This window comes from Typopeltis vanoorti, chromosome 9 (genome assembly GCF_054136105.1).
Source record: "Typopeltis vanoorti isolate ZY-2024b chromosome 9, IOZ_Tvanoo_1.0, whole genome shotgun sequence".
Taxonomy (NCBI): domain Eukaryota; kingdom Metazoa; phylum Arthropoda; class Arachnida; order Uropygi; family Thelyphonidae; genus Typopeltis; species Typopeltis vanoorti.
This window is the reverse complement of record NC_143557.1, coordinates 38593748-38621321: the sequence shown is the minus strand read 5'-3', so window position 1 is coordinate 38621321 and position 27574 is coordinate 38593748. Positions and strand designations below refer to the sequence as shown.

Genomic DNA, 27574 nt, shown 5'->3' with positions numbered 1-27574 from the left:
GAGAAGAGGCCATCTTTGGAAGTTGTGAGTAGGAGGGGTGAGAAGTTACTTTTATTTTGCATGGAGAGTGGTTCAACCATGAATTAGAGTGGTGAATGTGCAGACAGTGAATGGTTTTAAGGAGTGGTATGAGAGACTGTTGACGGCTCGAATGGGTTAAAATACCATTTTTGGTCTCTGAAATAGAGTTCTTGGATTATTTTACCCTTAGCCCACTCATGGTGCTAAATATCTGAAGGTTTTTACAATTTGCTGTGGGATTCACACACAAAAGAACAGTTATTGAAGTCCTCGATTTTATAACATATGCTAAAAATATTGAAAACCAAAGGCACGAGTACCGTGTATCATCCAAGTTCATTGACAGCGATGCCTCTCAGTGCACTGAACTTTCATCACGAAAAGCAAAATTTTTAATATAATAATAATATATTTAATAATAATAATAATAGTTATTTTAGTAAGAAATATATATTAATTTTTACTAATTGACTGATAACTAAAAAATTGCCAAAAATCATCACTTCCTAAGTTTCTTTACTGAATTAGATAAGAAATTATGTTTTTTAAAGTTTATTGTTTTATTGGAATTTGTATTTCTAATATTCAGATTTGCAAAGTAATAATATTTCATGTTAAGAAATATTTGTTTTTTAAATGAAGTAGATCTAATTAGGATTAGTAAATATTGGTACCTCTTGTGTTTCAGAAGCCCAGTCTCTTGTTCTTCAACTTGTAAATCAGGTTCTAGAGCTCCACCCAGGTGTAAAAAAGTTTCACTTAGGAGCTGATGAGGTATTTTTAATTTCTAAAGATGATTCTGATTTGCTGCTAATAAAATTTTAATTTATTATATGATGTGGATAGTGGGCTTATGTGTGGGGTAAATAGTTGCAATGAATTCTGGTACTCCATTGAGGTATTATGTAATAATAATAAAAGATGTGCCCGAAAAAAAAATTAAAAACAAATCTTATTACTGAAATATCATACAGCTTACTGACTTCCTCTTTCAAAGTTTTCCTCCATTTCTGATGTTTAACTTCCCAGCATCTTGTTTTTCTTGCTTGAAATCATATCTGAAATTGATATGCATTCAGCTGCAAGTGTGAAAATGTGATATTTGCATTTTGATTGAAAAGACTAAGTTTCAAGTCCTGTCTAGGATGTTATGAATCATTATGGACTTATACATTGAAGGTATAGGATGAGTTAGTGAAATATAGGAAATGGCTGCATGGTTTTTTTGTCCACAAAGCAAGTCAGCTGGCCAAGGAATACACAATTAACAGACTTTACTTCTGTCATAATTCAAATCAGATCAGCCCAAGTCATTTAGAAAACATGCTTTCATGCTTGGTTTTAGAACTGTAAAGTTCTAAAATTATTTAGAAAGTTAGGTTCCTCATTAGACACCTGTGCAGCCCTGTGGAAATGACATTTGCATTTATAGCACTAGGTTGCCCAAGAAAAGCCTGTTCTAAATTCACTTCTTGTTGCCAGTTGGAGGAGCTTTTTCTAAGCATTTTTTTAAATCCAGTCCTGAGTTAGTCTGATGTGAGCAAGTATGTTTTTTCTTCCCAGAAAGTTGGGTTTTTAATCTTTTAATCCCACAGCTCGAAATCATCCATACAGACTTCCTACAAAATTCTTATATAAACCTATAGTACAGTTCATACCGTGGGTAGGCTAAGGATTTCTTTCCATTTTTTTTTATTAATTTTATATATGTTTTTATATATTTTTTAATTTATTTTTTTACACAGTCTGGAAATGTTACTTTAATTAAATATGGAAATAGACAACAGAATCAATAAAGCTGGTATGGTTGGAAGTCAACCGAATAAATTTATATGGAATAAGAGAGAAATTAGTCAAAACACTAAATTAACAGTATACAAGACAGTGTTCAAACCAATTTTAACTTATGGATCTGAGAGCTGGGTTAGAAATAAAACTTGACCAAAGACTGTAGATATGAGGATCTTAAGAAAGATTAGGGGCATGTACAGATGGCATCAATGACAATATCATATTAAAAATGAGGATATTAGATAAGAACTTGACATTGTTAGCATTCAGGAATGTGTTAGCAGATCTAATCTCAGGTATGGTCACTTAAACAGAATGGGAGAAGAAAGATTAGCAAAACAAGTGTTTGTTCTCTGCCAGTGTGGCAGGAAAAAGACCCAGAGGAAGACAAGACATAGGTGGATTGATATGGAGACAGAAATATAAGATCTGATAATGTTGGAGTCTTGACAGGTAACAGATTGACTGGGAGGAAAATTGTAGATAGGAAGTTAGTGGTTATGTAAGTTTTTCATGCAGTACTATCATATGCTCTTTGGTTCAAGGATACATAGTGGTTGGTTGGCGAATTTAGTGCTCCTGTAAAGTTGGGGATTTTTGTCTGTTTTTATTGTGTTTTCTTTTAGACAATTAGTGTTTTGTAGTATACTAGTGTAGATTTTAGTGTTTTATAGTGTATTTGGTATTTTATCATATATTTTTATTAAGATATTTTAATATTTAGTATACGTTTAAAATGGCGCCAAAAAAAAGGGTAAGAACAGTAATGCTAAAAAAAAGCACCAGCCGAGAACAAAAAGGTTAACCCTACTAACGAAGTTATTGTGCACATGGAGGTGGTTAACGAAAATGAATTAACCGCCAAAATAGCGAAGTTGAAGCAGATCATCAGAGAGACAACGTGGGAATTGTAAAAAGTTGAGAGACGTTTAAATGAGCACAGGGAGAAAAAGAAAAATGAACAGGAAAATAAGAAACAACAAAGCAAGGAAACAGGTAAGTCAAAAAATAACGAAAATCAGGTAAGTGACGTTGTTAGTAAAAAGAAAGAAATTATTTGGTATGGTGACTCTATAATAAAACATGCTATAGATGAGAGAGTTATAACATCGAGTTTTCCTGGAGTGAAAATTAAAAATATAACTCAAGTAATTCAAAAACAGAAAAGAAAAGTAAGTGAAATGGTAGTTGTAGTAGGTACGAATGATTTAACTGGTGATAAGTTCAGTATGAGAGAGGACATGAAAGGGTTGCTGGAAGAGGCGAGAGTGAAGAGTGAGGAAGTGAAAATCGTTAGTATTTTACCTCGCTATGACAAAAATGAATCAAAAAGAAGGGCTATGATGGCAAACGATTCAATGCGTAGGCTATGTAGAATGAATGGATGCGAGTTTTTGGATGTGTGGAGTGATTTTGAGGGAAGATTGGATTTGTATAAGAGGGATGGCCTACACCTGAATTTGTTTGGTATCAGCAGTCTGGAAAAACTAATAACTGGTATGAGACCTAACACAGAGAGTCAGGGAAACTAAATTATAAAGGGAGGAATGATGTGAATGTGAGTGTAAGAGCAAAAATGATATATAACTGTGTTAATAATGGGAATGTTGACGAGGTGAGAACGATTTCGGGTTTGTGTTCGTCCGGTTCGGACCAATCATATGCGTGCAAAGATGTCTACATGTGTAAAGCATTAGAGAAGAGTAGAGATCTGCAAGTTGTCCAAATGGGTCAGGCAGACTGCAAACAAGGGTATACCAAAGAACATGAAGGTTGATTATTATGTCTGTACACGAATGCTAGGAGTATCAGAAACAAAGGGATAGAGTTTGTTGCCTTAGTCAATATGTTGCGACCTCAGATTGTAGGAATTAGTGAGACCTGGCTATCAGAATCAGACCTATTAACTGGTATCGAGTGTCATGGGTACAGTATTTTTAGGAAGGATAGAGTGGATATGAGAGGAGGGGGCATGCTGCTAATGATATTGGATGACTTAAATCCAGTTAGAGTTCAGACCTATGAATGTAGTAATACTACTAACAATATTTCACGTGGCAGTGAGTTTGAAGCCATCTGGTGTAAGGTGGAATCTAATAAGACAAATTACACAGTGGGGGTGTTGTTACAGACATGGTGGATCGGTTGCTGGTGATGAAGAAATGCATCACCAAATAGAAAAGGTGAGTGCGAAAAGAGTAATCATAATGGGAGACTTTAATTATACAAATATTGATTAGGTAGCAGTAGAATCTCGTGAGAAGAATGAAAATGCATTTATTGAGCTGTTGTGGGACAACTTCCTCGCAGCATGTGACAGAAGGAACTCGAGGTCAAAGAGTGCTAGATTTGATTATAGTGTCAGAGGGCATTTCAGTTAAAGACGTAACTATTCTGCCTCCAGTTGGTGACAGTGATCATGCGGTACTCACTTGGAAAGTGGCTCTAAGTTTATGAATGTTCCATTCAGAAAAGGTTACATGTTGAACTACAAAGCAGGAAATTATGACCAACTGAGGAGTATACTGAGTTCAGTGGAATGGGATATGTTGCTGGATGGAAAGGATATCGACAGTGTATGGGAAGCATTTAAACAATCTTTAAATGATGCGATATCAGAATGTGTCCAGAGAGTTCGAAGAATAAATAGAGTAGGAGTCAAATGGATGTGTAATCTTATTAAGCAAGAGATTTGTAAGAAAAGGACGATGTGGAAGGAATACCGTTTGCATAAGGATGATGTCCATTATGAACGTTATAAGCAGCAGGCTAGAATAGTCACAACTGTTGTAAGGAAAGCAAAGTCTTATTATTAAAAGAGACTGGTTCTGCATGCTAAAGACAACCTACAAGAATTCTATCGATATGCTGCAAGTAAAAGAAAGAATGAATATGAAAGAATAACTCTTCTAAATCCAGATGGAGTGAGGGTTACTGATGCAGAAGAGGTTGTTCAGTTAATGAGTGCCCATTTTGTTAAAACCTATCAACCTAGTGAACGCAACATTGAGCTCACTGTCACCTTTTCTAGGTGAAGAAATGCAGGTGTGTGAGGCCGAGGTATTAGAGCTGTTGCACAAACTGAATAAGAATTCAGCAGTAGGGACTGATGGAATATCAGCATGTGTGCTAAAAAGAGTGTTCAGCTGAATTGATCATTCCTTTGACCAGGATGTTTAATATGAGTCTCAGAACAGGGAAGATTCCACAGGAATGGAAGGAATGTATGGTAATTCCATTGCGTAAGAGTGGTGCAAAGACCAATGTATCAAACTATTGACCAATTAGTATCTCAAGAGTGGTGGTGGTGAAGATTTTAGAAAAATTAGTTAGGGCCTGTATTAAGAAATGGGTTGACAGTGAATCTCTACTTTGCAATGAACAACATGGGTTTACTAAGGGGAAGGTCATGTTTTAGCAACTTGCTCACATTCTGTGACAATGTTACCGTTGAACTAGACAAGGGGAATGGATACACCATGATACTTTTGGATTTTGCTAAGGCTTTTGACAGAATACAACATGACAGACTGCTGCATAAATTGGAGAAAATGGGTTTGGGTTATACAACATTAGCATGGATAAGAGGATGGCTGACTGACAGATATCAAAAAGTGGTATACGGGGGATCTGAGTCTGCAAGGTTTAAGGTAACAAGTGGCATACCACAAGGATCAGTGCTTGGTCCACTGTTATTCAATCTGTATATTAATGATATTGGGAAGGATTTGACAAGCGACATACAATTATTTGCTGATGATGCAAAGATAGGCAGGGTAATCATGAATGCTGCTGATATGCAGTCCTTGCAGAATGATTTGAATAAGCTGGAATTGTGGGCATGGGAAAATGGGTGTCAGTTCAATGTCAGTAAATATAAAGTCATTCACTTCGGCATGATTACCTATCCAATGTCGTATTATATTGGTGGGATTAGGGTAGAAGAAACTGATGAGGCTAGGGATCTTGGAGTGTTAATAGATAGGAAGTTGAAGTTCAGGGGCCATGTGGCAAAGATTGCAAATACAACTCAAAAGATAATTGCAATGCTCAAACGAACGTTCACATGTAAAGATAAGGATGTTATTTTGCCTCTTTACAAGGCCTTGATAAGACCTCACTTGGACTATTGTGTGCAGGTCTGGTCTCCTGGTTTCCGGTGTGATTCTGATATATTGGAGAGAGTACAAAGGCGAGTGTTAAAAATGATATCAGGATTGTGGAATACTGATTATGAAGACAGGTTGAGAATTTGTAGATTGCAGACACTAGCAAAGAGGGGTGATATGATTGAGACAAACTGCTGAAAGGGTCATACAGGATTTCAATTGATGGGATTTTTCAATTTATGGAGGGTGGGGAAAGGACGAGAGGGCATCCTTGGAAGCTGAGAATGAGGGCTGCCAAGAAGGGTGTAAGGGCTAGATTTTTCTCTCAGAGGATGGTGCATGATTGGAATGGATTGCCATTGGATGTTGTGAGTGCAAGCAGTGTGAATGAATTAAAGAATAAGTATGATTGCTGATGTGTGTAGTATGTGGCCTCCCTCGATGAGTCTCTGACTCCCTGGAGGTCTCTCTTAATAATAATAATATCCTATACATCCCTTGAGGGTACATATCAGGAATTCGATGATGATGGAAATGTTACTTTAGAGCATCCACCAATCAGGGTGGTGGTCTCATACCAGACAGTGAAATTCATCTCACCTAAAACAATTTCAGACTCGCACCATTTCAGAGAATAATATCTAGTATTATTGACCACAAGAGCTTCTTGTTGTACTATTTTCTCCAGATGCCAGTTGAAATCATTACTAATAAAATTTGATAGCTATCTATGATTGGCTGAAATTGAGATTACTTGCTTTTCCTCCATTTTCCAAATGGAGGGAAGATAACTAATAAAGTTGGAGCTAAACAGCTTTGCTTTTACTCCCTTTTGGGGGTGAGGGACAAAGGTGTTTATCAGATATATTTATTTGGTTATAGTTTGCAGTTTATACCATTCTTCAGCTGGTATAAACAATATAAACATTAAACAGCTGTTAGTCAAAATTGTAAACTATTTCCTTATTTATTTCTATTATAGTGATCGCTGCCATAAATATTTTTGGTTTGTTCTTTGGAGTTGATCAGATTTCTCATCATTATATACATCATCTTGCAATGCTAGTAATCCTCCTGGCCAGTGCTTTGTATTGATCATGCCTGCTGATCACATTTCTCTTTGAATTCCCCTCCACAATTTTTTTTATTTTTTATTTTATTATTATTATTTTTGTTGCTTCTGCATAATAATGCTATTCATCCATTTAATTCTCACTTGATTTATCCTACTGACTCGTAGTATGTTATTACTTCCTTCAAATTACTCCAAGCACTATCAACATCCAACTTTTGCAATTTCTCATGCTATGACATTACTCCAAGCAGTCTCTTGAGTTTGTTGTACTTACCAGCTCTGTAATTCCACATATACTGCTCTTACCTGATAAGTCCGTGCATTTAGCCACCTCCTAGGTCCATGTGGTCACTTTCACACGGACCTAGGAGTTTGGTCACAGACAAATTCTCTGTAATGGTCTTCATTACAGACAAATCCTCTAGTATTCTCAAACCCCTGGTATCTTCCCTCACATTCTACCTCAGATGATTATTTGTTAGTAACTGCATAAATTCCATTTTTTTCCTTCCATGTGTCTTTTCTTCCTTCCCCCATGTGTTTGGGGGGGGGGGAGTAAGAGGGCCTATGTAGTATTTTTAGCATTTATAATTTTATTATTATTATTATTTATTTTTTAGGAGCTATGGCCATTGGCCAGGAAAATATGGTGAAGATATTTAAGTTTGGAAAGATCTGCATCACTAGAACAAATAGCTCTGTTTGTGTTTTTAAGAATACCATATTGTTGGGCTGGATGATGATGATCATGTGGTTGTTTAAGTAGATATTTCCCTGTGTTTGTGTGTGTATCGACTTTCTATAAAAGGAAAAAAAGATAGTAAACCATCTTGAAATCCAGGTGACTAATGTGTCAAGGAAAGGCAAACAGATTATTTTTCTGTGAAGTGAATTTTAGGATGTTTTTTGTTTAGGTAGGTAACAAAAGAATCCACAGTGTCTTGTTCATGGAGGTTAAATAGCAAATGCATCATCAATAGAGCATGACCACTAAAGGCTTGTATGTAGCTGTAGTAACTATTTTGTTTTTGAAGTGTTCCATGTAAAAGTTAGCTAAAGGAGTAGGAGTACCGTTTAGTCTATTTGTAAATTTTTCCTTGACATGTAAAAATAACCTGCATGCATAATATATTTGAATAATTTGAAGATAAGGGGAGAAATTAGACTATAATAAATCAAGAGCATCTAGTGGTACATTAGTAAATCAAGATGTGACATTGAAACTAACAGTTATGTCTGAAATTTTAAGGATGTGATTTTTAAATAGTCATTTGAAATGGACACAATGTTTTATGAAAGTAGTGTTGTCAGTAAGGGTGGGTGGGGATAAGCAACTTAGTTCACAGTGGAGTGAGTTAAAAAGTAGGATGGTATGTTGTGCCTTTGTTTTAGAAAAGGCTGAAATCTGATTCTTATCATGAAGGGATGAATCTTTATATGTTTTTTTTTCCTCCTGGAAACTCTGGTTTTTCATCCTGCATGCAGACAAATCAGCCTTTAGAACACATGCAATTTATTTACAGACAAAAAGATACTAGTGGTGGTGGTGGTGGGGGGGGGGGGAACAGTAGATGGCATTGGTGGAGATGATGAAAGTTGTGTTTGCTATGGTTGGTGGATTTAAGTGGTGGAGACAGAGAGTTGTAGTGTAGGTGCCCTCCCTCGATGAGTCTTTGGACTCATTTGAGGTGTCTTGAAATAATACTCATAATATAATTTGTTTAAAGCACTATTTCATTCTGTGGTATAGAACTTTAAGGTGGTTTAGATTTGTTCAGGATGCTTATGTCTAACTGCACATTATTGGCTGTTGAAGGTGGAAGATTGTAGATAACCTGTTCAATGTTGACCATAATTTCTAGTTTTGAACTTGTTTAGGTGTAATCATGACTGAGAGTTCTTAACTTCTTCTGTAATTTATAGAAAGTTAACACACACACACACAGGAAGATATCTACGTAAGCAATCACATCATCATCTAACCCAACAGTATGGTATTCTAAAAACACTTACACACAGAGCTAGGGTTATTTGTTCTAACGATGCAGCTATTTTCCATCAAACTCAAATATCTTTACCATGCTTTCCTAGCCAATGGCTACAAAATAGATAAAATACTACATGGACTTCTTACTCCCCTGCCCCTCCTCCAAACACAAGAACAGAACACCACTACAGTAGTCATCCCCCCCTTATCTGCAGGGGATATGTTCCAAGACACCCTGCGGATACCTGAAACTGCAGATAATACTGAACCTTATATATGCTATGTTTTTTCTTATACATACATACCTCTGATAAAGTTTAATTTCTAAATTAAAGTAAGAGATTAACAACAATAACTAATAATAAAATAGAACAATTATAACAACATACTGTAATGAATGTGAATGAATCTTAGCAACCTGAGCATATGTTTTTTTTTTATTATTATTATTATTTATTTATTATTGTATGAATTCGAGAACTTTCACCTTTTTCACTTAAAAGGAAGCACTTTACATATGCCAAGCACTTCTCTTGGCATATCCAAATTGCCAGCATCACTACTCTTGAGCTTTGCAGCCATTATTAAGTAAAATAAGGGTTACTTAAACACAAGCACTGTGATACCGCTATAGTAGATCTGATAACCAAGAACTACTCAGAACAGTGTGCAATTTAAAACTTATGAATTGCCTATTACTAAAAGAAAGAGCCATACGGCTTCATTTTGGTGATGTAAAATTACATAGGCAAAATGGATATTAGATCCAACATTATAACTGAGGTCAGCATTAAAAAGACAAAGACAATGAAAATAAGTAGAATTGTTGAAAATGTCAACTGTGTTATGAACGGGGAACCTGTGGAACAAGTAAAACATTTCAGCTACTTAGGCACGATTTTTACTGAAGATGGTAAATTAAATATGGAAATAGACAACAGAATCAACAAAGCTGGTATGGTTGGAAGTCAATTGAATAAATTCATATGGAATAAGAGAGAAATTAGTCGGAACACTAAATTAGCTGTATACAAGACAGTGTTCAAACTAGTTTTAACTTATGGATCTGAGAGCTGGGTCAGAAGTAAAACACTTGACCAAAGACTAGAGACCGCAGATATGAGAGTCCTGAGAAAGATTTTAGAGGCGTGAACAGATGGCATCAATGGCAATATCATATTAAAAACGAGGATATTAGGAAAGAACTTGACATTGTCAGCATCCAGGAATGCATTAGCAGAGCTAATCTCAGGTGGTATGGTCACTTAAACAGAATGGGCAAGGAAAGATTAGCAAAACAAGTGTTCTCTGCTAGGTTGGCAGGAAAACGACCCAGAGGAAGACCAAGATATAGGTGGATTGATACGGTACAATGTGCCTTAGAAGATAGAAATATAAGATCTGATAATGATAATATTGGAGTCTTGACAAGTAATAGACTGATTTGGAGGAAAATTGTAGATAGGAAGTTAGTAATGATGTAAATTTTTCATTTAGTACTATCATATCCTGTACACCCCTTGAAGGTATATGTCAGGAATTTGATGATATGATGACATTATTTCAAAACTGAATGTTTGTTGAAACTATGAAAGTTTTGTAAATTGACCTGAGAGCTTATGAGAATACAATCCTTGGCATCCCTCGTTGCCTTAGCTTGCACTACTTGACTTAAGTAGTTAAGGCAACTTGGGGATGCTGAGGATTGTATTCTCGTAAGCCCTCAGGTCGACTTACAAAACTTTCATAGTTTTTACAAACATTGGGCTTTGAAATAATGTTGGATCTTTATTATCCGCTTTGCTGATGTTATTATAAATTGTTTATTTCTGAAATTTTCCATTTAATATTTTTGGACTGGGGTTGACTGCGGATAACTGAAACAGCTGATAGCAAACCTGCAGATAAGGTGGGGGAGACTATGGTATTCCTATTCCTTATGACCAAGGTACATTTGAAAAGATAGCCAATGTGTTAATAAAATATAGCCTTTGCACCACATTGAAACCACTGATCAGCTCTGCCTAAGGATAAACTCCATCCCCTAGCAGATCCTGGAGGGTATGAAGTTCCACATGACTACTACTTTGTTTACTGTGGACAGACAGCAAGATCTGTTAACATACACTGTGGAGAACATAAAAAATACATTCACTACCATTATTATGGCAAGTCCGGACTGGCTTTGGACGCCCTTTCACACAAGTAAACTAATGTGCTATATAGAAGTCATTACAGGTCAGAAAGATTATTTTTAGAGTCAGTTATGGCTGTAGAAGCATTCTTCTAACCTGAACATGAATGGTTGCATTAATTTGCCAAAATTTTGGAAAACTATTATCTTAAGATCAATTCCCACATAGCTGCAAAAATTCTTTTTTACAACGTTAGAGGGCACTAAATTAGGATCTTTTTTCTTGAGATCTTTTTTCCATTACAGTTTGAATTGCTTCAACTCATTGTTACCTGTTAATTGTAAATGTAGTGTGCTCTGAAGATGGTTTGAAATCCAGAAAATTGTAAGACAGTTAATAAACATCTTTTTTTGTAATTTATTGCATTTGGTATTGTAATACTGTTAAAATAAGTTATGATTAATGTACATTTGTTGAAAACTTAGCATTCACAACGACTAGTCCATGTTCTGAACAAAAATCTGGCAAGTACTTACCATTATTATTAGCCTTGGGCTTTTCTGATAATTTTCCTCAAACATTTCTCTGTGTGTTCATTTGCTACTCAGCTGTTTAGAACTTTAACAAGGACCATTTTTTTTTCTTTTCTGTGTCAGCTGTCTTCTCTAATGTTTTAAAAAAATTGTTCTTTTCTTTCTAAGTAGAACTTTCTGTTGGACCATAGGCACAAATAAGTCTCGTTGTTCAATTCTCCAGTTTGATGTTTGCCTGCATCCATCTATCTGATATTACCTGTCATTCATGTTTGATGTTGAAAACTATAGCTACTCCTTCCTTTCCATGATCATCATTTCCCAAATACAATATTTTTTAGTTGTTGTTTAGATTTATCTCACCTGTTTTTGTCTTTCAGTAACACCAGTTATGTTAGTGTGATTGTGTCTTTAATTCTTCTGTCAGTTCTACTTCTTTTTTTGTTGATGCCTCTTGTGTTTGTGAATCTATCTTGAATTCTGCCATTGAGTTCGTTTTGGAAGCTGACTTTTTGCTTTTCACCCTGGTTCCCTGATGAAAATAGCAGGGATATTGCTTAACCAGTAGACTTTTTGCTTTGTCATATCATCACTGTCTTCTAGTTTAAGCCAATACCAAAACTCCAAATTTCCAGCTCATCCTAGTTTTTTTTTTTTTTTTTTTTTAATACACAGATAACTACTTGTGGGTGCACTTTGAGAAGATGAGAATTGAACATTAGGTCAGTTCTCGGCATTCCTTGAAAGGCTATTGAAGTCTCCTCCCAGTTATCTAGTTATGACCCTTACACAACCCTGTTAAGTTTTATAGATATAGAAAAAGTATATGATATGGTGCCAAAAAAAAAAGCTCTTTGAACATTACAATTATGTGGTGTAAGTGGAACAGTACCCAGAGTAATATATAGCTTATATTTAATATAGAATTGAATGGAATGTAGAAAGATGATTTGATGTAGAATTGGTTGACTTGCAAGGATATGTGCCATCTCTTGCTATTATTCATCATCATCTCTGCGGCACATTATGCAATATCATATTAAACCTGATATTTGATCTCGATAATTGATATTTGATAGGAAATATTAAACCTAGTTCTTTATTTTATGATGCTAAGCTTCTCCATAAATCCAGTATAAATATTCAAGAAGACTTCTTGTTGTTAACCAAATCGAAAATAGGCAGGACCATGGAAAATATTGTCTGTATTCTCAGTGGCAAACCAATAAAACAAGTAAAACATTTAAACTTAAATAGCTCAATTTTTAGTGATTATAGTAAATTAAATATATGGAACCAGGTAACCATGGATACAAAGGTAGCTGATATGGTTGGAGCCAGTTGAATAAATATAAAGAAAAATTAGCACCAAACACTAAACTACTAGATAACAATGACATTTTAAAACGAGATTTAACTTAAGGTTTCCATATGATATCTTGTTGGACACTCCTCGAGTGTTCATATGAAGACATGATGATAATGATAAGATGGAGCTGAAGTCTCAATTATTCATACACCTGTCAGAGTTTTTGCATGTAAATTAAACCTCTGTATAAATCTTCACTTTAAGGCAAGTCTTTGAGAAATCTTGGGAATATGCCAAGAATGTCTACACATGTTTTGTGGACTTGGAGAAGGCATATGACCGGGTTCCTCGGGATAAGCTTTGGCAAGTAGTACAGGAATATGGAGTGGATGGTCAACTATTAGCTGCCATCAAGTCCCTGTATGAATGCCCAGAGTTTTGTGGCAGGGTAAACAGCACAAAGTCTGAACCTTTCACAGTCTCCGTTGGCTTCTGCCAAGGGTGTGTTCTGTCACCCCTCCTTTTCATAATATTTATGGACTGGATTGATAGGCACAGCCGAGGCAGTGAGTGTGTCAGAATTGGAAAATGTAGCATTGGACGTCTGCTTTTTGCAGATGACCTAGTTCTGCTTAGCTCTTCCACAGATGATGACCTCCAGCGGACCCTGGATAGGTTTGTAGCTGTTTGTGCAGACGCCGGAATGAAGATCAGTTTGGCCAAAACTGAAACATTTGTGGTCTCAAGACAACCATCCCAGTGCACTCTAAATGTAAGTGGAGTCCCAATGAGACAGGTGGAGAAGTTTAAATACCTTGGGTCCATATTCACGAATGATGGAAAATGGGACGTAGAGCTAGATACTCGAATTGGCTTAGCAAGCTCAATATTGCGGGAGCTTGGCCGTTCAGTAGTATTGAAGCGGGAGTTAAGCCAGAAGGCAAAGTTGACTGTCTTCAATACAGTCTATGTCCCCATCCTCACCTATGGTCATGAGAGTTGGGTAATGACCGAAAGAATGCAGACATGAATCCAAGCGGCTGAAATGAGGTTCCTTCGAGGGGTTGCGGGGCTGACAAAACTCGACAGAGTCAGAAGCTCTGCAATTCGGGAAACCCTCAATACTCAATCGCTGCTTCTCCGTGTTGAGAGATCACAGTTACGCTGGTACGGGCACCTGGTCAGAATGCCACAAGAGAGGCTCCCTCAGCAGGCCCTCTTTGCCAAGCCAGAGGGTGGGAGGCCACGTGGAAGGCCAAGGACTCGCTGGATAGATTATATCCAAAACCTTGGGTGGACACGTTTGGGAATCCCACCAGAACACCTGAACTTGGTGGCAGAGGATCGTGACCATTGGAAATTCCTCTTGCAGCTTTTGCCCCCACAACCCAATTAGGAAGAGTGGGCCTTGAAGATGTATGTATGTATAAATTGTTCTGGGTACTGAGAGAGACTACTATAGCCATTGAAAAGGCCTTGAATAAAGGCTTTATACCCATCAAACCACTTGTAGTTTATTGAATCCGACTAGTGTATCAAATCTTTGACATTCTTCATCCAGTGCTGTACTTTTCATTTGTGTCATTTATTATTTTTTAAAAAGAATTATGAAACTCAGGGGGATCATTTGTATTCACTTCATTCAATTTTCATTTTCTGTCATTTTTACAAATTTTAAAATGATCTAACTATTGTCCTTCACTTTCACATATGAAATTGTTCAGGTAATTAGTGAGGCTGTTTTTAGTTTTGAAGTTTAGAAGGCATAAGAGTCTACCTGTGGACTTCTAGTAGTATGATGTCTTCTTACAAATAAAATTTAAATATTTTAGTTTGTATTTTCTGCAACTTTGCCATAAAATTTAATCCAGTGCTCATTTCTAGCATAGTGTTCCTTTCGAATTTTGTTCTTTCAGGTTTGGCACCTTGGAGAGTGTAATCGTTGTAAACAAAAACTAAAAGAGACAGGTTGGAATAAGGAAAATCTTTTTCTGGACTATATCTGTTCTGTAGCATGTACTCTTCGCCAGCAGCATCCTAATATTACTCTAATAATATGGGATGATATGATGAGACTTATGGAAGGTGAATTAATTAAAGGTAAGAATGACATATTCTTACATTTGTTATATTTAGTTATGATAATTTTCCCCAAGTCAACAAAATTCATATATCCTGTAAAGAATGGGAACAAACTAATATTTCTGACTTAATGGCCATTTTTCACATTTCTTTGGCATTCCATTAGTAAGTATCAACTAGGATACTGCAGTAAAGATTATAGGCCTGAGTATAGGACTTTCACTTAAGCATTTATTATGATAACATAAACTGATAAAGCATGTTACTAATGTTTTATCAGTGAATCAAGATAGATAGCACAAATTCACTAGATCAATTCCAGAGAATTGAGAAAGCAGATATCAACTTTTGAAATATTATTATAAAAGAAGTAGAATTTGAAGATAAACTACAAATCTACCATGTTGAAACAACTATTTCAACAAGATTGAAATAGGTTGCTTAAGGGGGTCAATAACTGGAAGGAGATCTCCATGTAGCCTTTTAAGGAATGCAAAGAACCAACCAGGACTTCTGACCTAATATCCAATCCTCACCTTCTCGTGGTGCACCCTTGTAGATATCTATTACTGAATGAACAAGATTGGGCTGAAAATTTCGGATTTAGCCAACTGAATTGTATTCGTAGCTTGAACCACAATGCAACATGATGGTGCAACATAATAGAATTTCATTTTATCTGGGACATCACCTGGTTAAATAAGATACCCATTGTTTTCATCAGAGAACCAGGGCGAACACACAAAGTCAGCTTCTGGAACAAACCTCACAATACATTCCAACTCAACATCAGTAAAGTTCAAGATTGGTACTATAAATGTAAGGAGCATCAGTGGCAGAGAAATGGGAGAATTGGATAAGTTCCTGATCGTCATCATAGGTGTCTTTTTAGGCAACAAATACAACATGTTATATTCAGGTAATAACAATATCGGAAAAGGAGGAGTAGCTATAGTATTCAACAACTAAATGTGAGGATAATCTTCTTGAATGGCAGGCAATATCAAGCAGAGGGATGTGAGCAAACATCAGAATAGGGGAACTGGACAGTGAGACTTATTTGTGCTTATATACAGTATATTCACAAAAACACAAGGTAAAAGTATTATTTATTAAATATACTGCCATATATTTCATTCTGATTAACACATCATTGTTATTGGCTTAAAAAACAGTTGTTACAAGGTAGAATGCAAACAATTGATTTATTCGAAATACAATGAGCCGCATGATGTTAAATCGCCAGTAGTGCTATGCTTTAACTGAAGAAAAGGTTATTCATAACAGTGTAAAAATAAATTGATATATATATATATCAATTTTTAAAAGATCTAAAATCATTGTTGTCTTAAAACCTGGTAAAGACCCTATATTGCTTCCAATTACCATCCTATCGCCTTGTTAAGCATCTACCTGAAACTTCCCAAAAGAATGATAAACAACAGAATTTCTTCAAGTATGCATAATAGAACTCCCCAGGAACAGGCTGGCTTCAAACCTGATAGAAGTTGTCGTGATCAAGTACTGGCTTTGACAACCTTTATAGAGAACGGTTATGAAAGACAATTGAAAACAATAACAGTATTCATTGACCTCTCTGCTGCTTATGACACAGTGTGGAGAGAGGGTCTTATTTTAAAATTCTTAGAAACTATCCCATCACCAAAACTAGCCAACCTAATTAATCAAATACTAGCAGACAGATGGATACAAGTATCTCTCAATGAATCCAAAAGTAAATTCTTTAAGATTAAAAATGGTCTACTTCAGGGGTCACTTCTTGCCCCATTGCTCTTTAACTTATATATTAGTGATATCCCAGAGACAGCATCACGGAGATTCATGCATGCTGACGATATTGCCATTGCAATTCAACATTTCAAACAGCTGAGAACATCTTAACTGAAGATCTGGGTGTGCTTGATAAATACTTTAGACGATGGCGATTGCAACCTAACCTCAACAAAACTGAAGTAGCATCCTTTAATTTTAGTAATATCCAGGCCAACTATATTCCAAAAGTTTACTTCTGAAATAAACAGGTGAAATTTAGCAGTCATCCAAAATACCTAGGAGTTACCCTAGAGAGAAGTTTGACATTTAAATATCATGTAGAAAATATTGCTGGAAATTAAAAACTTGTAATAATATAATGCATAAACTTGCTTGTACTTTTTGCGGTGCTGATGCCAACACACTTTGTACTACCGCACTGTCTTTGATCTATTCTACAGCAGAGTATTGTGCTCCTGTGTGGCTGAACAATGTACACGCTTCTTTAGTCGATGTCCAGCTGAATCAAACTATGAGGATAATCTCTGGAGTTCTAAGATCTGCTACTGGCTACCAACTCTCAGTAATATAGCCTCTCCCTCGCTTTGCAGGACACAAGCCTTAAGCATATTATGGATAAAAATAACTGGAAATAGTTTCTTACCTATCCACCAAAACATTTCCTTCCATACCTCACAAAGACTGAAATCCAGGTGCACTGCCTGGAGGGGTGCAATACAAATGATGACCAGAACCTGCCTATGCGAGTCATGGGGAGAGTAATGGCTTCAACATACCTTCAATCTTCAAAATTCTCATTTCAAATCCAACATCTCCTTAGACATGTATGGACCACTTTAAATCAAATCAGAACAGGACATGGGCGATGTAAACATCTCTTGCATAAATGGAACTGGTCTGATACTCCAAACTGTGAATGCAGATGTGTGATCCAGACTATCAATCACATTGTGCTTGAGTGCCCTATCTACTCATTCTCAGGTACTAAAGAGGACTTTTTTAAACTGACCTCAGAATCCCTGGAGTGGATACGGAATTTAAGAATTAAGCTCTGACTCATGAGTCTTAATTTTAATGTTTAATCATTTCAACCTATTGTACTCCTTTTAATGACTTTTACAGTTGTTTTTATGCTGTTTTATGTAATATGCTGAGACCTGTACATCATACACTAAATAAATAAAATATATATATAGATAAACTTTAATGATGTGTTATTCTAATCAGACTTTCTCATATTGTTGATGTGGAAAGTAGCCTATCCTTATTAAGGATAGAAGTAGGAAAGATGGCAGTCACATGGAACTTGGTATGCATCTGGAAGAGACATAGTTATCTTTATCTTTAGAAGAGGGGAAATACGTTGAGAGTGTATTAATAGGAATAAAAGTCTGGTAAAAATACAAGAACATATAATCATATATTTTCCACAAAAAATGTGATAAATCTGGATTAGCTCAACACAGAATAGAGACAGACCACAACATTCTTTTGTCTGAAACATGCCTTCTACATAGATGTTAGTACAAATTCTAATGCTCATTTAAGGAGAGTTCTGAAGCCATGCTTCACTGCCTTAGCTTGAATCAGAATGACTGCCTATGCTTATCAAAAATATGGGAAAGTTTGATTAGAGTAACACATCATTAAAGTTTTTTTTCCTTCCAATTACTATTGAAACAAGAATCATCATCAAATTCCTGACATGTAACCTCAAGGGGTGTGCAGGATATTATTACAGTACTACATGAAGAACTTACATCATTACTAATTTTCTACCAACAATTTTCCTCCAAATCAATCAGTTATCTGTCATGACTCCAACATGATCAAATCTTATATTTCTATTTTCTAAGCCACTTTTTACTGTATCAGTCCACCTCTATCTTGGTCTTCACCTGTGTCTTTATCCTGCGAACCTGGCAGAGCAGAGAACACTTATTTTGCTAATCTTTCCTTTCTCATTCTGTTTAAATGACCATACCACCCGAGATCAGCTCTGCTAACACATTCCTGGACGTGAACAGTGTCAAGTTCTTTCCTAATATCTCCTTTTTAATATCATATTACCATTAATGCCATCTGTTCAGGACTCTCATCTGTGGTCTCTAGTTTTTGGTCAAGTGTTTTCTTTCTTTTTTTTTTTTTTATTTCAAGTATATAGGTATAAAAGTCTTACAGTGGCTGCACTGCATAGCTCAGAAGGCCTGGCCAGAGGGATGAATTCCAGATGATTGGAGTAGCGCTCTCATAGTATCCATATATAAAAAGGGAAATAAAACTGAATGTGAGAATTACAGAGGTATTTCCCTTCTGAGTGTTCCTGGTACGATTTATTCAAGTATACTTGAAAAACGGTTGAGAAGGATTGCAGAAGGGAAGCCAGGTGAAGAACGAGCTGGATTCATGCCAAATAGAGGTTGTCAGGATCAAATTTTCACGTTATGACAAATAGTTGAGAAATCATGATGATATAACAAAGATCTGTATGTAAGTTTTGTAGATCTGGAAAAGGCATATGACAGGATGTCAAGAGAGAAGCTGTTCAAAGTGCTACAGTTGTATGGTGTCAATGGAGCATTATATCAAGCAATACATAGTCTTTATTTGAGTTGTAAGTCAGCAGTTAGAATTGAAGGAAGTACATCAAGATGGTTTTATGTTAAATCTGGTGTCAGACAAGGACATACATTATCCCCTCTGTTATTTATTATCTATATCGATCACATTATGAAGGAAAGTGGTATTAAACATGATATCAAAATTGGAGATGTTAATCTCAGCTCTTTACTCTATGCAGATGATGTTATACTTCTAAATAAATCTGCTACAAGTCTGCAAGATTCCCTGACTAAATTGAATAACTCTTGTAATAGAATTGGTATGAAGGTCAGCAATAACAAGACAATGACAATGAAAATAGGCAGAAGCATTGAAAATATCAACTGCATTTTGAATGGAGAACCTATAGAACAAGTAAAATACTTAGACATGATTTTTAGTGAAGACAGTAAATTAAATAAGTGAAATGACAACAGAATCAACAAAACTGGTATGGTAGGAAGTCAAATGAATACATTTATATGGAATAAGAGAGAAAATAGTCAAAACACTAAATTAGGTGTATACAAGACAGTGTTCCAACCAATTTTAATTTATGGATTCTGAGAGCTGGTTTAGAAATAAAACACTTGACAAGACTAGAGACCACAGATATGAGAGTCCTAAAAAAGATTAGATTTGTGAATGGCATCAGTGGCAATGTCATATTAAAAAACGAGGATATTAGGAAAGAACTTAATATTGTTAGCATCCAGGAATGTGTTAGCAGAGCTAATCTTATCTGGTATGGTCACTTAAACAGAATGGGAGAGGAAAGATTATCAAAACAAGTGTTCTTTGCCAGGTTGGCAAGAAAAAGACCCAGAGGAAGACCAAGATACAGGTGGATTGATATACTATAAAGTACTTTAGAACAGCGTTCTTCAACCTTTTTATACCTGCGGACTGGGAAAAATAGGAGAAATATTTCTCGGACTGGCTGACGGCTAAGACAGAAACATAAACCAATGTAGATAGTATTTTATTTATTAAATCCAATGTTATAAAATTACAATTTTTAGCTAGTTTGACATCTGCTGCTGCTAGAGGTTAGAAAATTTGATATACGTGGCTGGACTGTTGTTTCTGAGAGAGACGAAGAAATTTTTGGCAGACCGCCAGGAAATTTCTGCAGACCAGCACTGGTCCGCGGACCACAGGTTGAAGAACAAAGCTTTAGAAGATAGAAATATAAGATGTGATAATGTTGGAGTCTTGACAGGGAACAGATTGATTTGGAGGAAATTTGTAGATAGGAAGTTAGTAATGATGTAAGTTTTTCATGCAGTACTATCATATCCTGTACACCTCTTGAAGGTACATATCAGGAATTTAATGATCAATAATTTTTCTCTTATTCGATATAAATTTATTCAGTGTTAAATATATAAATTTTTATGTATGAATTTAAGTCGGTATAAATTTATACCAGCTTTGTTGCTTCTGTTGTCTATTTCCATATTTAATTTACCATCTTCACTAAAAATTGTGCCTAAGTAGCTGAAATGTTTTACTTGTTCTATAGGTTCTCCATTCACAAAGCAGTTGATATTTTGAATGTTTCTTCCTGTTTTCATTGTCTTGTTATTGTGGATTTTCATACCAAATTTATCACAATTCAATTTAGTCAGGGAATCTTGCAGACTTGTACTGGATTTATTTATAATCTACATAAAGTAAAAAACATCATCTGCTAAAGACATAAGGTCTTAAGAAACCAACTAGAATCTAGTTGATTTCTTAAGACCTTATGTCTTTATAAAATACCATTCTTGGTTCATAATGTTGGATGTTTACTAGATACTAAATCTGATGATCTGTTCAGTATGATATTACAAGTTTTATATATATATATATGCAATTTATTTTTACACTTTATTGATTTATGTTTGCAATTTATTGATTAATGTTTTCTTCAGTTAAAGAATAGTACTAAGTGCTGTTGGCAATTTAACATCACATGGCTCAATCTATTTTGAATAAATCAGTTGTTTTCATTCTACCTTGTAACAACTGTTTTTGAAGCCACTGATGATGGTCTGTTAATTTCAGACTGAAATATATGGCAGTATATTTAATAAAGAATACTTTTACCTTGTGTTTTCATGTATATGTATATATTGTATAGAACTGTGGCACAAGTTTCTCTAAAAACAAGAATTTGTGCCTATGATCCCACAGAAGAGTCTACTGAGGAAGAAATTGAGGAATTTTTCAAGTCATTAGAGAAGGCAACTGACACAATGAAATTGGAAAAGTTAGTCCTTGTTGGAGATCTAAACAGCAGCGTAGGAAATGATTAGCAACTAGACATATAGAAATGTTCTGGGAAAATTTGGAGGAAAGAGCATAGCTAATAAAATGGTAAGTTCTTGCAGGATTTCTGTCCAGGACACCATGTTCCAACATAAAAATTTGCACAAATTCACATGTAGAGAAGATGCAAGAAAAGTCTCATTGGCTGTATTATTGTTTATACAGAGGATTTGAAATAGGAAGTGATCACTATTTAGATTTGAGGAGGATAAAATTGAAAAGAAGAGTGTGTAAGAAAGTTATAAAACAAATCAAAGGTTGAGCAGCTTTTGGAGTTGAACTGCAGACTTAAATACACCAACATTATTCAAGAAAAAATGAAAGAGGTTTAATACAAGAAGCAAACCTTGGAGATTGAGTGGCACACCCTGAAGTAAACATTGAGTGATTCAACCAGAGAGGCATGTGGTGAGGTTGTCTGTATGGATAGAAAAATCAGTATTGCATGGTTAACTCAGGAAGTTAAAATAGGCAGTCAAGGAAAAGAAGAAAGCATATCAAAAGTTGCTGGCAAGTAAATCAATTTTTTGTGCTTAAGAGAATACAGAAAAAATGTAAAAAAGCAAAGCACTGTGTGATGGCAAAATAGTCTGGAGGCTACTAAAAAAGCTTAGAAATGGAGGGAAGAGTACAGTATAAGGAATCAGAAGTGATAAATATGACATAAAAACTGCAGATAAAGAAGTTCTAGATGTCCTGGATTAATTACTTTAAAAGATTGCTAAATGAAACAAGCAGTGTCATCACAGTAGTGGAAAATGCCTGTCAGGAATACATATCCATACTTGAAGTAGAAAAAACCATCAAAAACCTGAAATGTGTTAAGGCTGCTGGAGTAGATATTTGACCAGAAACTGAAATATGAAATGAAAGTTTTACTATGGCTGCACTGCATAATTCAGAAAGCCTGGTCAGAGAGCCAAATTCCAGATGATTGGAGCAGAGCTCTCATAGTACCAATCTATAAAAAGGGAAATAAAGCACAGTATGAGAATTACAGATTAATTTCCTTATGAAGTGTTTCTGATAAGATTTATGCACATATGCTTGAGCAACGGATAAGAAAAATTATGGAAGTGAAGCTTGGTGTTGAACTGCAGACTGAAGAAGAGCAACTTGGATTCAGGCAAAACTTCCATCAACTCTCTAATCCAGAGAATTTTAATAATAAGGTATTGACACTTTTTGGCAACTGGTATATGGTGATATGACTTCTGCATTACTTCCACCTTAGTAACACCACCTCTGGGTCTGGCTCCCACTGATGAGACCTCAATAAAGGTCAAAACTGGTCTGGGTAGTGGCCCTTTCCTCAATTCATAGCATTATACATGTCCCCAAGAGATGTGTTTTGCATTGTGGGAGATACTAAAGCAAGTGATCAGAACTTGTTGCTCCAGTCCTGAAAATACTTCAGGCACAAACTTTGTTTGCTTACACTTGGATAAAGGATTAAACCAAATATATAATTGGTATATGGTCAGTAAATTCCCAATTAAAATGTACACTGCTTGGAAAGAAGTCAATGGACACTCCCATGGGCAAGGTGCATCATTCCATGTAATGAATCACATGTTTGTAGCTGGTATAAACTATTTCTGGGTGAAATGGCTGTGAGAAGGGAACTGACGGAGTTTGATAGTAGCATTGTGATAGGATGCCATGTTGCAAGCTTGTCTGTCATGTTTAATGTTTAATGCTATGCATTAAACATGTTTGGCAAATTGGACCATTCCAGGTCAACAATCAGTAATACCACACAGCAAGTCAACTGCAAGTGCTACCACAGTGGACGATCCACTAGACTCACCAATTGTGACCATAGAATGCTATGAAGGATAATATGTAAAAACTGCCATTCATGAACAAACACGTTGAATGCAGAGTTTTCCTAGCATCAACTGGAACACAGATCAGTACAAAAACATTCAGAAAACAGGCTCACAATATGGGCTTCTATGGTAGGACCGCAATATGCAAGCCCTCATTTCCTTAACCAGCATACAGCATTGTCTTCAGTGGTACAAAGAGCATTTGTTTACTGGGATGTGGAAGCTTGGAAATCTGTGTTATGGAGTGACGAATCATACTCCATAACACAGATTACCAAGCAGACGAATCATACTCCATAACCAAGCAGATAGATGGATGTGGGTTTGGTAGATGCTCAGTGAACATCTCTTACCAGAGTGCATAACCTCAACCATAAAATTTGGAAGTAGTGGTGTGATGGTATGGTCCTGATTTTCCTAGTTTGGCTTCAGACCAATGTTTGTGGTGCCATGAACACTGAGCTCTGAGAGGCATCTGAACATTCTGGAGAAAGCAGTGCTTCCTACTTTGTGATTACTGTTGTAACTGCATGGTTTGTGGACATGAATGTCGCCACACTATTGACTGGCCTCTACAGAGCCCTGATCTCAACCCTATTGAACATCTGCAGGATGAACTGGAGCATTGGGGTGGGTTCAAGGGACATATGCCTCACAACAGTCCAGGACTACATTACATGCCTACAGGAAGAATGGTCCAAATTCCCATTGATTGCTATCATACACTTGTGGAAAATATTCCCTGTAGGTTTGCTACTTTATTTCAGTGAAAGGAGGTTCTACAAATTAAGGTGGGCGCCATGGCTGTTTGTTCCTCATAGTATGGTGTCTGTTGACATATTTCCAAGCAGTGTGTGTGTAATCAGGAATTTGCATGAAAATGATATTATATTTCCTCTATGGTCGACAACTGGAAGCCATTAGGTCTGTTTAAGTTCAGTCCATGTAGAAAGGTCTCACAGCTCTCCTTATATAACTGCTCTATAAGGGATTTACTTATATGTAAAAGCTTAGTTTTCTTCCAAAATAACTATGTTTAGTTGAGATGGCATGTTCTGCTAGGCCAAATTGCTCACATTCTTGATACTAGTTATAAGATTTATGTTCTTCATGACAGATGGTTGCTGATATGCCAGATTGTCCAAAGTAGGACATACCACAGGAGCAGGGGATCTGGTAGACACATGGAAGGTTGAGTGATGAAAGCTTGTCTTTAGGTAAAGAAAGGAAGCTAAAAATCTTCTTGACAGGTTGAAAGGATATTGCAATATTAAGAAGTTTTAGAACTTTAGCTATATGTTCAGAAATTCATTTAATATATGGGAGTGGAATCTGAGTGATATCTTCAAGAGATCTAGAGACTGGTCATCTAAAGCTGTTAAATGCTTTCTTGATAAAAGATTCATTAAAATCATTTTTCATAAAAGTAGATTTGATATAATTCAATTCCTGCTATAAAAGGTCTTCAGTGGAACAAATGTTATGATCACAATGTAATAAGGTTTTAATGGTTCCAACCTTTTGACTTGCACTTTGGCATTATAAGAGTTTCAAATAGGAAAGAAAATTAATTATGGCTGATATACTGTGGTTAGTTTTACTATCAAAATTATACCAGAATAGCTCAGTCAAGCACAGTGGTGTTTGCACTCCACTGTGCTTGACTGCACGAATGAAGATTGGGTTCAAATCTAGTCGCCGAATAGAGGAATGTTTTCTAAGTCTTTTTTTGACCAGTTCCCAAGTTAGTCGATCTCTGCCACAGGCAAGCAGTTTTTTTCTCCCAGAAACTCGGGTTTTTCATCCCATAAACTCAAGAAAATCAACCTTTGAACCCATACTATTTTCAGACATTAAAAATATTGTGTTAGGGACCACAAGATGACGGCACTTGTTAGCCATCTCTTCAATGTGTGGTGATTAACTTAGTGATAGTTATATGGCTATCAGTGGAGATTGAACTGCCCACTCAGTTATTCCAAAAGTTAGATAGGGCTAAAATGGCTTTGCATACTCCCTATACAGGAATAAAAGGAGTTAGCTGATTTTCTTTTTTTGAACCTTTTGACTAGGATGGTGATGAGGTGAGAATTACCATGAATATAACAATCAGTATAAGTTTCTTTTCTAAAAACAGAAAAATTGTAAACTACCATCTGGTTGAGAAGAATTAAAATATCTGAAAATGCTAGTTGATTTTTTTTTCTTCTAACATAAACTGAATTCTCAGATGTATCATATTTATTTTTGAAACGAATAGTTTTAAATCTGATGAACCTGTCCATATTGTAAAAATATCATTACATATCTGTACTACACTGTAGGTTTAGGAGAATTGTCTTTAAAGAGATGATCTTCAAAATGCATGTTCAGTTATATAAACGTTATTTATTAATAAAGCTTTCAGTAATTAATACTTAGTGCACTAATGAAGTATGAGATTGTATTAATTAGAAATTAATTTCTAAAAATAATTAAGATATCTTAAAATTTTAAAAAGTGCTCTTCTGATTTTCAACTTGTTTACTATATAACTAAGGTTCACTAATTCTTTGCAATTCAGTTTCAGGAATTGGGCATTTTGTAGAACCGATGGTTTGGCATTATCTTCCTCCTGATGAATTTCAGCTCGAGCACCGTACGTAGGCCTGTATGTTTGATTTCTCATCCCATTTTTATACTTCAAATTTTTATTGATGTGCACATAAGGAAAAAATAGTATGCAACATTGTGACTTCAATTTCAACCTTTTGTTTCTGTTGCAAATCATAGATTAAACTATTGTCAAAGATCAAGTGAAATTTGTTAAAATATGAAAAGTTCTTGTGGATTGTTAATCATAATTAATTCACTAGTTAACAAGTGGTTAACTTATTCACTCACTTTTTTTTTAAATATATCCCAGACATAGGGAATAGTGATTGCATCTGTAGGTTAAGTATTTGGGAATGGATTAAGTATTTTGTTGATTCTGTTGGAATTCTAGCCATTAAATGAGGTATGGCACATATAGGAGAGGAAGTCATAATATAATAAAGCATCTGCAGTACCATAAAAGTCCTGAGAATGATGAGATCACTGGGAGCTGAAAGACAGTGGCAGATGAGATGGACAAACTGCAGCAGTTATGTAACATTACATGGGACAAAAGCAAAGCACCAAAAGAATAGACATCAATATTCATTTATAAGCAAGGAAGCAAAATGGACTGCAAAAAACCACAGAACAGTGGCTCTAAAAATCATGTGGGAAAAGTGTTTATGATATTAATAGAAAGAATATGGAAAGTAATGGAAGAAAACCTAGAAGATGAGCAAGCAGGATTCAGAAGACAGGAGGACTGTGCACCAAGTATTAATGTTGAAATTAATTGTGGTGAATGAAAGCTTTACATCAAAATAAAACTATAGACTTTCAGAAATCATTCAACAGTATAGATCAGAAAGTGGCATGGACTGTACTCAAACCTTATGAAGTGGACAGGAACCTGATATGTTTATTGCAGAATATCATGCAGAGGATGCTTTGAGAAATTGTGGAGAAACAGAAAGATGGTTCCAGATAACATGAGACATGTCCCCAAGCATCTTTATCATGCTGTTGGTAAGAACGATGGGTGTCATAAAGGAAAATATAAGAAGAATTTCAGTTTGAGTTACAATTTGCAGATGACAGAAAAACTAGAAAGAACAGTGCTGAAGTTAAGCGAACTTAAGATAAAGTGAAAGTAAACCTTCAGGCATTTACAATATATTGAAAAGTAAATCAGTGGGCCCTTATTACCACAAAGCAAAAACTGCTAAAAACATGCATATTTTCAAGCTCTCTCTCTCTCTATGGTTGTGAGACATGGGTAATGGTCAGACACTACGAGACAAATATTGGCTTTTGAAAGAACATGTTATAGAAAGATTCTACCAACTGCTTGATGGGTGCAGAAGTTAACAAATTAAGAAACTGTCTGAGGAAAATAAACTGCAAAGAGAAGC

General features: G+C 35.7%; 1 protein-coding gene across 3 annotated transcripts in view; it reads left to right on the top strand.

Annotated features, from left to right (window-relative positions):
• Positions 1-27574, top strand: part of LOC150102983 (hexosaminidase D-like) — a 229779-nt gene that overhangs the window by 126746 nt on the left and 75459 nt on the right. For all 3 annotated transcript variants that reach the window (XR_016548766.1, XM_090397339.1, XM_090397338.1), the window contains exons 7-9: positions 710-795; positions 14877-15060; positions 26149-26223. Coding sequence is in view for 2 of the 3 variants with exons in the window: in XM_090397339.1 (XP_090253465.1) it covers positions 710-795; positions 14877-15060; positions 26149-26223 (345 nt within the window). In the remaining variant the exon portion in view is untranslated. The remainder of the gene's footprint in view (positions 1-709; positions 796-14876; positions 15061-26148; positions 26224-27574) is intronic.